This window comes from Corvus brachyrhynchos, unplaced genomic scaffold, assembly GCF_000691975.1.
Source record: "Corvus brachyrhynchos isolate BGI_N302 unplaced genomic scaffold, ASM69197v1 scaffold48, whole genome shotgun sequence".
NCBI classification, from domain to species: Eukaryota; Metazoa; Chordata; class Aves; order Passeriformes; family Corvidae; genus Corvus; species Corvus brachyrhynchos.
The window spans coordinates 2,307,653-2,324,039 of record NW_008240027.1 but is presented as its reverse complement, the minus strand read 5'-3'; the positions used below and the strand labels follow the sequence as shown (position 1 = coordinate 2,324,039).

Sequence of the window (16,387 nt, the reverse complement as noted above, 5' to 3'; positions counted from 1 at the left end):
TTCCCTCAAGCAACAAAATGAACAAATGAGGCCAATGTGAGACTAAGTTCTCAAGCGTTTATGGCATTGTTCTGCCATATGAACAATGATGAATACAACAGGGTTTCTTTTACAGAAAGGGATCGAGCTTTAAAGAAGGTGTTTTCAACAGTCAGCTGGTGGAATTCTGGAAGAGGCACAGCAAAGTCAACACTGGGCCACCAGGCAGGTCAACAGGAGGAGCCAGGAGATTTCAGAAATCCAATCAGTGAGAGTTCCCAAATAGCTCCACACCAGCTAAATGTACTTTATATAAACTCTTCTTTGCCAGATCACTGATTGTGGAGCCATCAAACTCCTCCACGTCTTGGCTATCTCTTCTAGCCAGACAAGATCTCACTTTATTTTTCCCCAGTACCTTAGGAAAGGGAGGATTTGGCTCAAATTTGTGCTTGTCACTAAACAACAGAAATGTGAGACTCTAGGTATTCAGTTTGGTTGGCTTAAAGAGCAGCCATTTCACAACCCATGCTTAGCATTTTGGACAGAGGAAGCCAACAATCTTCTGGCTTTACCCAGTCTGTGTGCAACTGAAAGCATAAACAGCTTTGGTCTTTGTCCTGTTTCATTCTTCTTTTTTTTTTTTTTGATACACAGGAACGCTGCTAGTTATTTTCTGAAGAAGGCATTCTCTTGTCCTTTCTAAAAGTGAAATGGATGGCAGAGTTTAAACACCATACCAGATTACACTCCACTTATTCATGGTAATGCTGCTTAGCTATTGTTGAACAATCAAGATCAGACTATTAATCATGTCAATAATAGTAATAATCATACTGTTCTAGGAACAGAGAGATTGAAGAGAAAGACTATTTGCTGTTTTGGCAAGGCAGCACTGGTAGTAAGTAGGACATAGCATGAGTGTTTTGCTGAACTTACTTTCATATAATGGGGCTTCTTACTTAACCTGAGAAAAATTGTCCTGCAAATCACTGTCAAGGAATCATTGATATTCATCCAAAACCAGCCTCAATTTCAATCTGATATACTTTCAAATATTCCTATGTGCCAGCTCAAACTGTTCCTCTTCATTCTTCTGCATACAATCTGTCCACAACACTCCTTTTTTTGAATTCCCTTTGCCAAAACATAAGCATGCAGCTGCTTCAGTTTTTTTTCCAACCCTTGCATTTTTTCCATGTGCTGTCCACCCCCCCAAACTCTACGTTAGAATCCAGCTGATCTTCCCTGAACACTGTCCAATTTTTCAACTGTCAATGCCAGAATGCAATGCAGTGGGCTTGACTCCCTTACACAACTTATTTGGAAGCAAACCAGAAATGTCTCTTTTGGGCTTCAGCACAGGAGAGAAATACCTCTTCATGTATGGCTCCACAACAATCAAGATGAAAACACCTGCACCTCTGTAACCCATACAACAATTTCTGCTTTGCAAGCAGCTCAAAATTCATTGAGCTTCTATTTGTTTATTCTATGTATACATTTTGTTACTACAGTCACTATAGCAAAATGGTTCTTCTTCTGGGCCTTTCAATTGTTTTTATTTCATCTTTTAAAAAGGGAAGAGTAAAAAAAGGACAGCTAGACAAAAATGCAAAGTTCCTTAAGACTCTCAATTACAGCAACATGACCTAAACAACACAACAATTATTAAGTTGTTGTGCTATCAAGTTTTGTCATACTGTGTTTGGCTAGACTGTCTTTTGCAGCTTGCCCAGAAATGTTAAAATACAAGCTATTCCAAAAAAAACAAAAAAAAGGGGCAGAATGGTTTGCAGCAGCCTCCTCATTCCTAAAGGGGAGCTCCAAGCACTTCTGACAGCTACAGCCCAGTTACAGGACAATGACAATACAGTCCCTGGTGTGGAGTTCTGAGAGTCTTTGTTTCTTCTAAAGGCTGCTTCCTGTGAATATATTTAAATGCTCTCTATTCACAGTTTCTATAGCTTTCTGCTGTTTCTGCATCTTGAGTAATTCAGTCTAGTGGCAACTCTGGACTTTTTTACCATGCAATTTATTTTTCCTTCTTCATTCTCATCTAGAACAGGCAGCTCTACCTTATCATCAGACCATAGGAAAATTCACAGAGCATCTAATCTTTAGGGGGTGCAACCATGTGCTCTCTTTTGACTCCATCCAGTATTCCTGCACAGTAGTTTACCCTTTAATAAAGTTTTCTATGTTCAGTGTTCAGAGCAGACCCCACTGGAATTAGGGTTCTAGTCCAGGCAAACCTGCCCAACATAATGTTCTGGAGCTGGGAACAGAAGTTACCCAGTGTGGGACCATTCAGCTGAGGACACACACATCCATCTAGGCAGAGTTCAAACCCTCTTGCTTTCAGGTATGTTTCCCAAAGGAACTGAGAATTTTAGGGAAGACATCATGAACAGGAGACTCTGCTGCCAAGGTAGGGGAATGCAGAGAGGTGCCCCACTCTGCAAATAAGTCAACATTAAGCACTGGCTTTGAGTCAAGTTTCCTGCCCCATCCTTTATTTCAAGTCTGTGATGATGTGTACAGACAAAGCCTAACACCAGAGAGCAGAGACTATTCTTGGACTTCTCTCACACTACTGCATCTTTAGTTCTTCTCCAGGGCTCACAACAGCCAATAAATTAATAGTTTCACAATTTTCAGTTGAAACACTTTTCATGGGAAGATGATACTTTCAGCTAAATGAAAATGGCTGAAGACAGTGTCTGCTTCCCTGAGTGGAAAGTTTCTTTGTCAGAAACAGAGGAATGATACACCTCAGCTGTTCTGCTATAGTTTGCTTGGTTTTTCTGTTTTGCTGTATTTTTTTTGGTTGGTTTTAGTAAAAAATTTCCAGCTCCAGCCTGTTACAGTGTTTACTGCTCCTCCCTGCACCATGTTGACTTTTCTCCCCCTGCCAAAGTGCTTCTTAAACCTCCTCTGAATATATGCTCTTCCTGGTGGTGTTTAACAGCCTTTTCTTCCTCTTTTCCCCATTGTTATTTAAGACGATGCTTTTATGGCTCAACAGATTCCAAGAAGCCTTTAGGATAAATGCTCTGTCAAAGAACACTTATGCACAGTTGAGCCATATTATGTTCTATATGAATCACTGCGGATGTTTCCCAAACAAGGTTAGATCAGCCAGATTTTCCAACTAGATTACACACAGCTTTTTCAGACATGGCCTACTACCTCTGCCATTAATCCTCCTCATTGAGACTCACCTCGGTTTTGGACCATGTCATGTCTGCCCACCAGGGACAGGAGCATGCTGCTAACACTTTCTCCTAATGAGGATAACAATCCTATGACAGAGTAGCCTTGGCCAAATTTTATCTGCAGAATGTAGGGGAAAGGCTGATTTTGCAAAGCTAGATGGTCTCTCACCATCCCTCATGGTTTTATTGTCTGTGATTTCTTCAGACAGAGACCTCATTTAAATGGCCAGGAAAAAGAAAAGTCTGCGGGATGAAGGAAGCCTGTTTCACCAGCTAAGGACAATTTTGTGCCATGTTTTATTTTATACTAATGAAGATTGCCAAGAGCCTCTTGATCAGTCCTTCTTGCCTGCTTTACTTGACCAGATAGATGGAGAAGCTCAGGGAATACTGAATTGCTCTCTACCTGCCCAAAACAGTTTCCAAGGTGCATCTGCTACATTAAATATGGTCCTTCAGGAAAAACTGAAATTCCACCTGAAGAGCAGCAGCCTGACAGAGAGGTCTGCAATGGAGAAGCAACAAAAACCCCCATGGAGAGAAAAGGAAAAACAGCTCTGGGGGGAAATGAGCTGAAGGAGATGTTTCTTTAAAGAAACCATGGCACTTCTGAGCTGGTATAATGAAGCAGCTGTGATATAAATAATGTCCCCAAGTGGAAAAACCCCACAAAAACCCCAGCCATTCAGGCTCCATATGTTTCCAAACTCACACAATGGATGCTTTACAATGAACTTTTTGTCGGGAAATTGGGTGGGACAGGGAGGTTCCTCACCGACCTCCTATACTTAAGCAATAATCTTGCTTAGTCACAGAAAAAGGGAGAGAAGAAAGGAGAGAAAGTGATTAATAATCTGTGGGCAGCTGCTTACTTTCCAATTGGTTGTCCAGGAGGGGTGTGCTCCACTTCAAATCCTGCTTGTCTCAGTACATCAATCACAGTGTTGTTACCCAGGAAGTGACCTAAAATACAGGTAGAAAATAGCACTGTCAATCAAACTACTACTCTCACTCACTTGAGATCCTCCTCTTGGAACAGCAGGTTTGGAGGCAAGGGTACCAAAAACTAGACCAGAGGAAGGGACAGCATACAGCCCAAACACTTCCTTCTTCCATCTTATTTACCCCTCCCTCCCCTCACATGGCCAAGGGACTGGGTGGATAATAGAAAACCTAGATGGGTTGCTAGTCTTGCCTTCCACCGTGGCCATTTTTAGTATGTACACTGATAAAATAAACTTCCAATATGGATATCAGAATGACCCTGCAGTGGCAAAAGGATATTACTAGGGCTTTAACTCATGAAATAGAACAACTTACAACCCTGGCCATCACTGTTCATGGACATTTGCTAATGAAGAGACTCTGAAGCTGCTGTACTGCATGTTCAGCACTTGTCTGACTAAAACCACAGTGATTCAGGAATTGCCTCATCAGCCATTCAGCCACCTGCACAGCAGGGCTGGGAGGAGCTGGGATGGTAACCTTATCTCTCCCAAAACATGAAGATTTAGTCCTGTAATTCAGGGCTCTTTGTTAGAAGTGTAAAGGTCACATTCCTATTCACAGAAGTAACAAAGAGCTCAGTAAGTACTGCCGCATGTACAGGCCTTGAAAGAGTTTACTTAAGGGAGTCCCATATACTTGAAGTCTGAACCAAATCCCACCAGAGTCAATGGGAGCCCTCAAAGGGCTTTGGGCACAGACTCAATAAGGCAGTGTAATCCAGCCAAAGCTTTCAACTTATTGTCAGAGTCCCACACTGTTTGCAAGAGGGGTTGGATATATAAAGGAAGGAAGCAAGAAGTCCACGAACAGGTTTATTAAAATCCATGTAGCACTGTAACCTGTCTCCAACTGCAGCCACGACTGACACTGAGGAAGGACAGAACGATCCTCCTGTTATATCCATTAGCTTCCAGCTCTGCAGGGCTGGGAGACCCCCATTTACACCCAGGCCATTGCATCTCACTGCCAGCACTGAGCAGACCAATTCACCAGGAATGTGCTCAAGCCTCCATGTGCCCTGTGCCATCTTGGAGCAGGGAGTTCCACCACGGTGCTGGGTGTGAGAACTCACTCCTCTGGTTTGCTGCTGATGCTGGGAGAGTGTGTGCTTGCCTTAAGCACAGTGGAAGTGTTTGCAGGAGATGTTTCTGACTGCCCGGCTCCATGGCAGAGCCAAATGCTTTGCACTGAAAACGCCAAGGCAGGCAAGACGTGCCTGAGTGCCTCTCCACGGACACCGCTGTGCGCAGCCACCAGCAGAGCCACCCTCGGGATTCTTCACCCACACTGCACAAAGTCCTGATGGATTTGAGAGCATTCAGCCCCCAGGATTTGCTCAGCCTGCATCTCTCTGCTCCCGCTGCCAACAAGGGCGCTAACTCGCCTCAGTTGTTGGAATGATACAGCTGTATGGCTTTGAGTGCAACTAGCAAGCGCTGGTAAGAGCTTTTAGCCAAAAGACATTTCTTTAAATGATTAAATGTACATTTGCAGAGCCCTAGTGTGTTCCAGGATTCCTCCACTTCCTTTTAACAAAATTCAAAATTTGATTTTCCCCTTACTAACTTGCTTAAAACAAAAGCCAAAGCAGCAAAGAACAGTCCCAAAAATGTGTTATACACCCTCAGAGATTCAAGAAATGAGACATTTGTGAATGATTAACTGGATTTGATCATATCCTGTTTTTTTATGCAGTGGCCAAGGCAAACAAAGGTCCCCATTCTGTCACTGGCAAAGTGACACTGAGGAACCAAAGGTATCAGAGTCCGAGACATTTCCGAGTCCACTCTATTTTCCCTGAATCAGAGTCTTAAATGCCAAAAGATTTTGTGATGTAAATAATTGTCCCGAATCCAGCAAATCTTTGACACCATGACAGCACAAGAGAAACCAATTTTAACTCTTTTAAACCCATAGAAAAAAGTAACTATGCAAAAGCTCTGGCTCCTCATCCACACAATGGTAAGTCTGTCAACAATGTCAGCTCCTCAGCAGAGCCTGCAAGTCCCTTCAGGTGATGGATGAAGACCAAAAGGAGATTTCCTGGAGTTCCCATTCCTGCCCTCTGTGTGGATACCATGCTGAAAGCTGCCAGCCACTGGGACTGGTGATCTGCTGTGCAGCATGGCAATAAGGCTTGCGCTTTTAATTTTGCCTTTCCTAAGTGGAAGGAACACCAGCTTCCATTAAAAACCCCTCAACTTCATATTCCTGAATAAATTAAAATCATAATTACAAATTTCCATGTGAACATCATAGTTATTTCATTGTATGTCTACAAACCAATACATACTAAAATATTAGAGACCATTAAGCTCAACATCAGTGAAAAACATCAAATCCCTGCCTCTGGCTGCCCATATGTGCAAATGGAGTATGTAGGAATTGTTGTGTTTTTATTTCTAGATAGAAAATAAATGAGCTTTATAGATATATATACATGTGTGCATGTATGCTTCTGCTAAAAGATTTTAAAAATTTCTCTTCCTGGCCTGGGAAAAACCTCAAGAAAGTATAACTACCAAAAATTTAGTGCATCTAGAGACATATCAGACAGGTTAGAGAGACAGGGGAATGATCTTGCATTTGCATCACTATTCCCTCTTCGGTCTAAACCTGAATAAACCATTCCTAGAGCATTAACCAAATTTATCTTGACAGCTGATGAAAACTGGATCTGAGAGGTCAGAACATCAGCTGTCCTGGGAAATCTATGGAAGTGGAAAAGGAGAGAAAGCAGACATAAAAGATTTTCTAGATAGGGACCTGAAGAGAAAGTCTGTACTTGGGCACGGAGATATGCAGAGCAGCCACCCGTAACAGATTAAAAAAGCCCAGGTGTGGATGCAATCCTTCCACCCTCTGAGGATAAGGAGGTACTCATGGGATTTGCTTGAAGACAAGACCCAGTGCTAAACACAGTCATTTTGTAGTTTGAACACAAATACAGTGGAGTGGTCAGTGTGGCTGCTGCACTTCAGAGGGGGTTTCTTATTAAACTTGATGAGGCCAAGATTATTCTCCTTTCGCTCATGTCTTGTTTTTTTGAGACAGAGGATCTGGAGACAGTGGAGGAACACATTATACAGTGTGGTTGCTAACATTAATCATAGACCTTCCGTCTCTGCTTTGCTTTTTTATTTTTAATTAAGAACTGTGCTTTGGACTACACAAAGCAGATCTATGTAATGTGTTTCCTTATCTCCCCAAGGTTTCATTTTTCACTGAAGAAAGAATAAACCATCAATTTGGGTTTTTTTACTAAAAAACATTTAAAAAAATACATGAAATACACATGGTTTCCTTAAAGCACGTCCATGCTCAAACACACCGCCGAAAGAATGCATTTTCTTCCTTTCTTAGTGGAATATCCTGAGGCAGAGAGAAAGACACTTCTCAGCCAACTCTTGACAGCCATGTATTTTCTAATTGACCACATAAACTAAAGCTCTTCTTTTCCATTTCAGGCATCCTAGTGACCCTCATCAATAACCTAAGCATCAGGTTGCATCCCTCAAAAGTCAGATGAACTTGGGTTCACAGAAAAATTATAAAAGTGTTTTGAAGACAGAAGCAGAAAAAAAGTTTTTAAGCAAATGTTATGAACTTTATCTAGGTTTAGAGATCTACTACAAATTACTTTGTCTATTCGTTTCACAGTTCTTTGTTCCACGGCTTAGAAGGATAGTGGGGTACAAAGGAGCAGGAGATAATTCCCTCACAAAGGACCTCCATTGCCAGAGCCTTTGAAGTTGTGCTAAAAAAGCCTTGCTAGCCCATTAGCTGACACACAGCAGAAATCTGAACTGTTTCCATGCACACTACAAGCAGAGCTATTTTCTGCACAATTAGTCATAAAAAGGGCCAATGTAAACTGTGTCGGGAGGTCTCAATTCTTTACATTCTCCACACAGTGAATCAGACATTATGTATAATGTTTCGTTGCCATTTAGACCCTGGGCTGCTCTGCAATCAGGAGGCGGCAGCCTCTATTCTTCCTTCTCCCTCGATGCTGATTCTCAAGCCCCTTGGCAGCACCACAATGTTTATGGTAGGAAGGCTTCAGAAGAATTAGTGCAGGGAAAAATGCAAAGGGCTGAGAGTTGCCCCCTCACAGTTGGGGCAAATACTTTGTGGTTCCTTTGCCTGCTGCCTCCAAAACTGCATCTCCATTTCTCTTATTCTCACAATGGTCAAACTGAGTATTTTGGAAGCTGAATGATGAATTTGTTAAGATGAGGCTGTAGTAAGGAGCTACAGCAAACACTTCAGGCAGTGACTTTTATCTGAATTTGCTAATTTCTCCACTATAGCATTCCAGTCTGACCCCGCGGTCTCTGGGAAACAGCAGTAATTTACTGGGAACCACATGCCACCCCACATTACTCTCTCCTGACATTACAGATGTCCCAGACCCATGACGGGGAACCAGTTTTGTGGATAAACCCTCCACATTTTTAATTCCCTTTTGCTCATTGTTCAGCACCTTTCTTTGCTAATAAATAACATGCTTTAAAAATTGGAGGCTCTTCAGCCTTTCCATGGTGACCCAGGTTTAAACCACTATCACTGCCACACAATTGCTCCTCTTTGTTCTTGAACCACTTTCTTCCTTAAAATCTCACTCTAGTGGTAAGGATGGTCTTGAATAAGTACCTTGAATGCACTTTGACAAGGAGCAAATGCTGGATTTGTGCAGATCTTGCTCAAGCACCGAGTACCCCTCTGATGTGAAGTGTCAAGGAAGGACACCAGGTAATTAATGGATGAGGTGGGTGATATGCAGCACCTAGGCATGAATATAATGTTAGGAGTGCCTGAATATTTTGATTTTAAATTTTACTGATAACACAAACAAAATTTGTGCTTGTGGAGATCCAACAGGGGAATTTTCTGGAAATGGCTTGAAGGACCCCAATCTACCCCAGTTAGTATGAAATAATGAGAGCCACACCATGCAGCCCTACCACGCCAGACCAGATCTAGCAAAAGCTCCCTAGAGGCTGGTATTCAGGTTTGAAACAAGAGCTCTGTGGGCTGTCCAAAGGAAAAGGGACTATCAAAGACCCCACCTTCCAGAAAAGTCTGTCACGCCAGGTTGCTGGCTTTTGCTGTGCTTCAAGACACGGTTTTGCACTTGGAAATAGCAGCATTATGCAAAAAACTGTGAAGGAGAGCTGGAGATGCAGGGAACGAGCTTTCCTCCTCCCCTGCTTGGCAGGAGTATCCGAGCCCAAAGCATGCCTTAAAAAATACTTTGCACAAGCCACGTGCAATCGTCTTGTAAAGCAGGCTTTCATCATAGACTCCTTACATCATGCCACCCCTTCTCCAAGCAGATGGAGAAATCATTTTCCCTCTCGTTTGATGTTGTTATTCTATGCAGTTGTGAGGAACTGACTCATAGCCACTTTTGGACAGTCATGGGAACCGGAGCAATAACACATGAAAGCCAAAGCGTGCAGCATTTCCAAGGTCCAGCAACCCTCCCATGGCTCCCCTTCATTCTTTTCTTGCATGTAATCACCTCTCTCTCCTCTCACCCGAGTGCTCTTACAGAACAAGCTCTGGAGAAAGGCCACACCGTAGCCGGAGGGAGAATGGAGCGACCAGGGGCCAAAAGTTGAGGGGGTTATTCCAGATTGACGCCAGGCTAATAGAGCACAGATTTGTGCTTCCCTGGGGTGTCTCTGAGATCTGCAGTGCAATTCTATACTTGGAGCATCTCAATCTGAAGGACAGACAGATTCCCACAGACCTCTATTTCCTTGCTCCCCGCAAATATAATAAATTCCCCCCATGTCTCTCCGTTTCTGATCTTTCCTTCTGAGCAGCCCTCCTGTTAAAGGTATGGAGCTGTTGTTGAGGCACTCAAATGCCACAGCATGGAAATCCTTCTCTAGAAGCAGCCTGGAGTGCAATGCACAGTCCTCAACAGGCTCAGCATGAGGTGGGACAGAGTTTACCAGTTTGGAACTGGCTCCTTGCTGGTACAGCGCTCTGTTTCCAGACTCGATGCAGGGCCATAATGTGAGCTCAGCAATTCAGTTCTCTGCTGTCTTCGAAGTCTTGGAGCACTTTCCCTAGCAGACTTGCCCTAAACATATGTGGGAAACAATAAAATGACTTTTTTTTTTTTTAAAAAAAAGTTCAATTTTCTTCCAAGTCTAAACCAGCTGTTTCACTTGGGTTAAGAAAAACAACACAAGCAAGAGCTGAAGTGAGGTCACCTCCCAAGCATCTCCTCTGGCCTCTGTGTGAGTTTTTAGCTGCCTCAGACATTTCCAAATGAAGTGACTGGTCTATGCTAGTGAGTCTCACTGGAGAGGATGGCACCTCCACAGAGCAATTCATTCCAACATCTCAAATACCAGGTTTGGGAAGAACATGAGCCCCCTGTGCAAATCTCTCCCCATGGACCATGTGAGCATAAGGAGCTCCTTTAGCCTTGGTGTCTGTCAGACATGGCATGGTGGCCTGCCAAGCCACCCTGCAATTGCCCAAAAGCTCCTGAACACTGCACACAGCCCATCCTTCTTGCCCACCATTCCCTTTTCTGCCCTGTCCCCCACCTTTCTTGTCATGCCAGAGTTTGCATGGGACAAGGAGCTGTGTATGTTTGTGCTTTGGTTGGTTATAGGGCCATTTGGGCTATTTCATATTCTTGCTTCGCTTATGTGGCAGTTACGAGCAGTTTTCCACAGAGAGCAGGTCCAACAGAGGATGACTCTTTCAGTGTATCTTCTTAAAGAAAACATAGGATCCCTTGAGAATCAAACAACAAAGCCTGAAGATTTGAAGTGTTCATTCTGTAAAATGTATTGGTTATGTTTGCTGGTGTAAGAAATTTGTAGTAGGAAAATTGTGTGGGCAGGGTTGAAATAAAAGTTTCATTTACCTTGTCCCCAGTTTTTACTGTGAGTAAAGGCAGGGCTTGCTCAGTCTGAGATACTGCATGGAGGACAGTTATTGGCATTTTCCCCCCTAGCAGAATGCCATGACTAGATGTGATTTTCTTTTTTAATTGTTTTTATTTTATTTTTTTTTAAGGTGCATGCTCCTCATTGAACTATATTGTTGGGAAAATACCTTTCTGCACGAGGTTGTGACTGGAGGTGTGTGCAGTCATGGAGCTGTGTGACAGGAAACATGCCTCTGTGTCCCTCATGGGATCCTCTCCAATGGACAGGCTCAATATACAAAATCTTGCGAACTTTACCATGTCTAACACTGTGGCAGAAGAAAAGGAGACAAGTCTGAGGAAAATCTAGAGAAAACCCAGCATCTCTAAGAGTCTTCCTAGGGTGCTGGAGGCATCTTTGGGATCATCAGATCCCCCAAGTGTAGACAGTCTGGTGTGAAACGCGCTGTCTTAACATTCTTTGCTGGTTGTCATCAACGCCTCAAGCAGTGAGGAAATTGGTGAGGAAATGCAGCCTCTTTTTTTACCCAAGGTGCCTTATTAGTGCAGGTACAGCCTCGCTGAAGTAGACAACCCTCTCCCACCTGAACCACAATTATCAGCTCTTTCCACGGAAGCTGCTGCCAGCCCCCTGGACAGCCGGCGCAGGGCAAGCAGCCTCCGAGAGAAGTGTTTCATATCCCATCGCAAATCCCCTGAGCCATCCCCAGCTAGTCTGGAATGCACATGGACCTGCTTGCCAAAGCCAGGCAAAGCTCGGGGTAGGGGGGAGAAACTAGATTCTGTAATTCCTGCCTCCTTTCTCAAGGAGGTAGCTGTGAACGTGGTACTAAAACACCTCAAGGACTGGGTGGAGTCTGAGCTCAGGGCAGCTTCAGGCCTTGGAAAGCTCCTCAGTCAGAGAAACAGCTTTTTGCATGCAGAGTATCTCTGATGAACTTGTGGAGGCAGCTCTGAGGCCCAGCAAGGACTGGACCACGTGTGACCTCAGCTGTTCTCAGCACAAAGCCAGTGTTATGAAATGCAGCACCTTTGCCTGCCTTTGGTAAAGGCTTCTGGCAGGTAACAAGGTGCATTAAGTGCATTTTAAGCACTTAATGGTTTCTTATAGGAAATAAATACGGGTGAGGGCCATGGTCCATCACTACAGGCTCAGTAGCGAGCTGGACTGTTGAGTCTGTCCTTTTTTGGCCTCATGGATGCATTTGGCTCCTACAATATACTGTGTCCACAATGTAATCAAGCCTGGTGTGAAACAGCACTTCACTGTTTGCTTTGAACCTGCTTCCCCCAGTTCCTCTAGTTTGCACAAGACAGTTCTAAACTGAATTAAACAAAACTGTAGTCTTGCTCCAGTGTGAGATCAAACCATTCCAGGAAAGTTAGTTGGGGGCAGTGTCTGTCGAATCTGTGAAATTACTTCAAAAGACTACATGACAAGCTGTCATTTTCTGTTTGAAAAGCAGTTTGAAAACCACAAATCAAAGCTCCCAGTTGGCAGGACACGGATTCTTGCTTGTTCTTTCTGGTTCTGACCTCTCAGTCGATTATTCTATAGACTACACTGCTTTCTTCATCTATTCCAGGAGCCCCTTTCTGGTGGTTTATTTGGATTGGAGATGTCCTGTAAGTGAAAAACCTGGTGAAGCCTTAGCACAAAACACAGTGATTCCTCAGCAAATTGCCAGCCCCCTGGAGTTTATGGACACAGGACAAACTCCTTGCTGGAGGAGAGAGTACTGATGCTTCCTACCCTGCGGACACAGAAAAACAGAAACCATTTCACCAGACTTTTTAAAAAATGAAACTTCAAGGAAACCAAAACTGAGCCTCCTTAGTCAGGATTTTTTAATCTATAAAAAACTTCACATTGTTAAGACTGGTATGTGCTTTTCCCAGGAAAACCCAGCTGGCCACTGGATGTCACTGTTGTTGCAGAAAAACACCTCCGAAAGTTCACAAATGAGGCTGTGAGTACGGTGAGGTGTCACCCCAACCTGGAAATGGCCTTTTCTTCCAGGTTAATCAGCGCAGCGCTGGTAGCATATGGAGGCTGCCTGGCCAGTGCAACACCTGGGGGCAGGACACCCTCGATAGTCTCCATCAGCAGCTGAGGGCAAGTCCTGTAGGGAGCTCATGGACCCTGATTCACCTGTGCCCAGGTGAGCGTCCCCTCCTCTTGCTGGATCCCCTCTGGTTTTGCTGAGACATGGCCCTGCTGAGCACAACACATCTGACCTGCTCTCCAGTTTGGACTCAACCCGTTCTCTTCTGCCATCCAGAGGAGCACACGGCAGCAGGCACGATTCCAAGCTTGTCCTTGATCATGGATTAAAAGCAATTACGTGCAGTGCTGCTCTGTGGTTTCAGCTGGCGCTGCTCTAAAGGTGCTTTGGCGCAGCTGCACCACTCACAAGGTTTGAGCTAATTGCTCCATCGAAAACTGCCCTGTGCTACGTAGATCATTTGCCACCTCCCAAGTTACACCAGGCATCTCCAAATCCATTCAACCACACAGAGGAAACCTGCCCTAAACCACCATCCTCAGACTTAAAATTCAGCTAAGGATCCCTTTGCAGCATCATAATGAGTCTCTCCAGGGTAGGCAAGGGGTTTTTTCGAGGAGTGCTTTGAGGGCCTAGGCTGAGGTCCTTCCCACAGAGGGAAAGCATGAGAAATAAGCCCCAGGAGTCCACAAAACTCTCTCAGATTGGAGTCAGATACTGCTGCTGTGGCATTCCAGGAGGTACAAACTGGAATTGTTTCCCACCTTACACTCCAAGCCCAAGGCTTGCTGCTTGATTCATGCCTGTCCTGACATTAGGAAGCAAACTCCCAAAACAGGGCAGATGAAACCAACAAACTCTTGCCCCTGAGGAGAAAAGGAAGGCAGGAACACACTGCAGACATTTGTTAAGCTGCTGAATATGGTATTACAAGACCCTGAGATACATGTCGTGTGGGAAGAGATCTAGAGCACTTACATCTGGAGCTCTGTCTCCTTTGAAATGCAAAGCATGCCAAAGATGTGGAATAATAGAAAATTGGGCTAGAAAGTACCCATTTTAGTCCATCTAAATGTCATAAAGCAGGATCAGCTCTCCCTGGGCATGATGGATAAGACCAGCTTTGACACTAAGGATTTTTATATAAATTAGAAAAAGGACCTCCAGAGGACATTTGACAGCTGTGTCTTTTATTAATTATTTTTTCTCTCTTAAAAGCAAAACAGAAGAAAGAAATACTTTGTGAAGGATGGATAGTCCTTTGGCTAAAGGCCCTGTGGTGGAAGGAGGGGGTGTTTCCAGGCAGCAATGGCAAATGCTCTACCAGAAGGGTCAGTAAATCTTATCTGTCAGAGAGACCATCTGTGTAGTGGGAAAAGAACAGAATGTGGTCCTGCAGTATTGAGAGGTTCTCAGCTGCAAAGGTGCTGTATGAATATCCATCACAACCCAGCAGTGATGAACTTCATCCTGCAAATACTTCCATTTATAAGCTACTCTGGGCATGCAAACAGTTGTATCAAGCCCCCACATCCTCATGGACAAAGGACATCTTGCTCAAAAATTTAGAATTTAATAGACTAAAAGTCTTGGAAAGCTGTACTCCTCGAGTACTAATTTGCATATGCTATGTCTATGGAGAAGTTCTTCTCATTACAAATTTATTCCCAATTAGACTATCAAATGTGTCTCTACATTCCACTGATCACTAGTTATTTTTGTGAGTTTCACCCACACAGATCTATTCTCAGCCACATGGCCAAACATCCTGACTAATTTCAATTTAGGGGTTTTTTTCTATATAAATACACAGAATTTCTATATACATCCATGCTTTGAGCAAGCAGAAATATTTGATTTGAGTCCCCACTGCAGCACTCTGGTTTTACACTGGTATAAACAGTAGTGGTTTCCACTGTTATCTCCTGCTGCCTGGCTGTTAACGCTGGGGAAAAGGAGCAACAATGAAGGCAAGCACAATTTATCTGAACATCCCCTCATACTACTGGCCCAGGGAGCAGACTTCTAGTGAAACCAAAGAGAGGGAGATTCAGTGCTCCTGTGAAGTTTTCCTGACACAGCTGTCCACTCTGACACATGATCACATTCAAAAGCTGAGTAAGTTATTATGGAAGTTCAGAAACCTCAAAATATACACAACAGATTTTGAAAAACATTGTGGTTGTGTGGCTTCGAGCGTGCTTGAGGAACATGTTAAAATCCAAACAAACAATCCCCGCCTTCACCCCTTTCTGTTAACACACGAGTGTGTGAGCACATCACCAAGCTTGCAATTTGTAGCTCTGTTATTCACAGCCTTCATTAAAGAATAACAGCCCCTGTTTGAGTATCACGAGGCAAAATTGTTCGCACATGTGGACCAAACAGACACACCAAGGCTGCACCCTTATGGTTTGTGAGTGACAGGCTTAATAAGATTACGCTTGATCTTTCTCTTAATAAAGCTGGATGACATTCAAGCAAAGCCTGGGGTTTTTTTAAAGGTACATTAAAGGAACCCAGAGTTTGGCACAGCTGGAAGCCTGAACCATCGAACAAAACTTGGCACTGCCAGCATTCCCTTACGCTCTCAGACCTCACATAATGAATATTTATATCTATATATACAGACACGCACATATATTAAATACCTATCATTAGCTGGTCAAGGTCAATGCTCTGGGTAACAGAGCTAGATGTAATACCAAGAATGATGATGGCTCTTTTTTTTTTCCTTGTGTTATGAATCACACAAATTAAGCAACCCACAGTTTATAGAGTCTGCAACATGATGGACTGCTTTTAAACCACACATACCGAAGGGAAGGAGAACAACTCCAAGAAATTACAAAAGCAAAAGAGAAGTGTCATCACCTTACTGTTTAAACCTGAACACAGCAGAACATGGAGACTCCTGCTTAACTTTAGTAACACCAGCAGCCTCAGCTGGCTCCAGGGAAGCAGTCATTTGCTTGAGATAAGTCAGGGCTCGTGTGTTTTGAAGCTTTATGGGTTAGAAGCTAAATAGTCTTAGCTGAGTCACACTGATTTAAACCATCACTGCAACTGGCCCAAAGATTACAAAAGACAGTTCACAAAGAAATCTCTCAGAGGAAGAGGAATCACTGAATTTTTACTGGGGAAAAAAGATATATATATATAAAAGAAAAATAATGCCTCCCCAACTAAGACTTTACTTTTGGAAAAGGAAAGCTTCCTTAAGGACAGACTGAACATTCACATGTTCTCTTTCC

At 43.5% G+C, this 16,387-nt stretch overlaps 1 protein-coding gene across 1 annotated transcript in view; it reads right to left on the bottom strand.

Annotated features, from left to right (window-relative positions):
• TRABD2B (TraB domain containing 2B) overlaps positions 1-16,387 on the bottom strand; it is a gene marked incomplete at its 5' end in the record, with an annotated part of 267,033 nt that overhangs the window by 39,436 nt on the left and 211,210 nt on the right. The window contains one exon of the mRNA XM_017743443.1: positions 4,070-4,160. Within this exon, the coding sequence (XP_017598932.1) occupies positions 4,070-4,160 (91 nt within the window). The remainder of the gene's footprint in view (positions 1-4,069; positions 4,161-16,387) is intronic.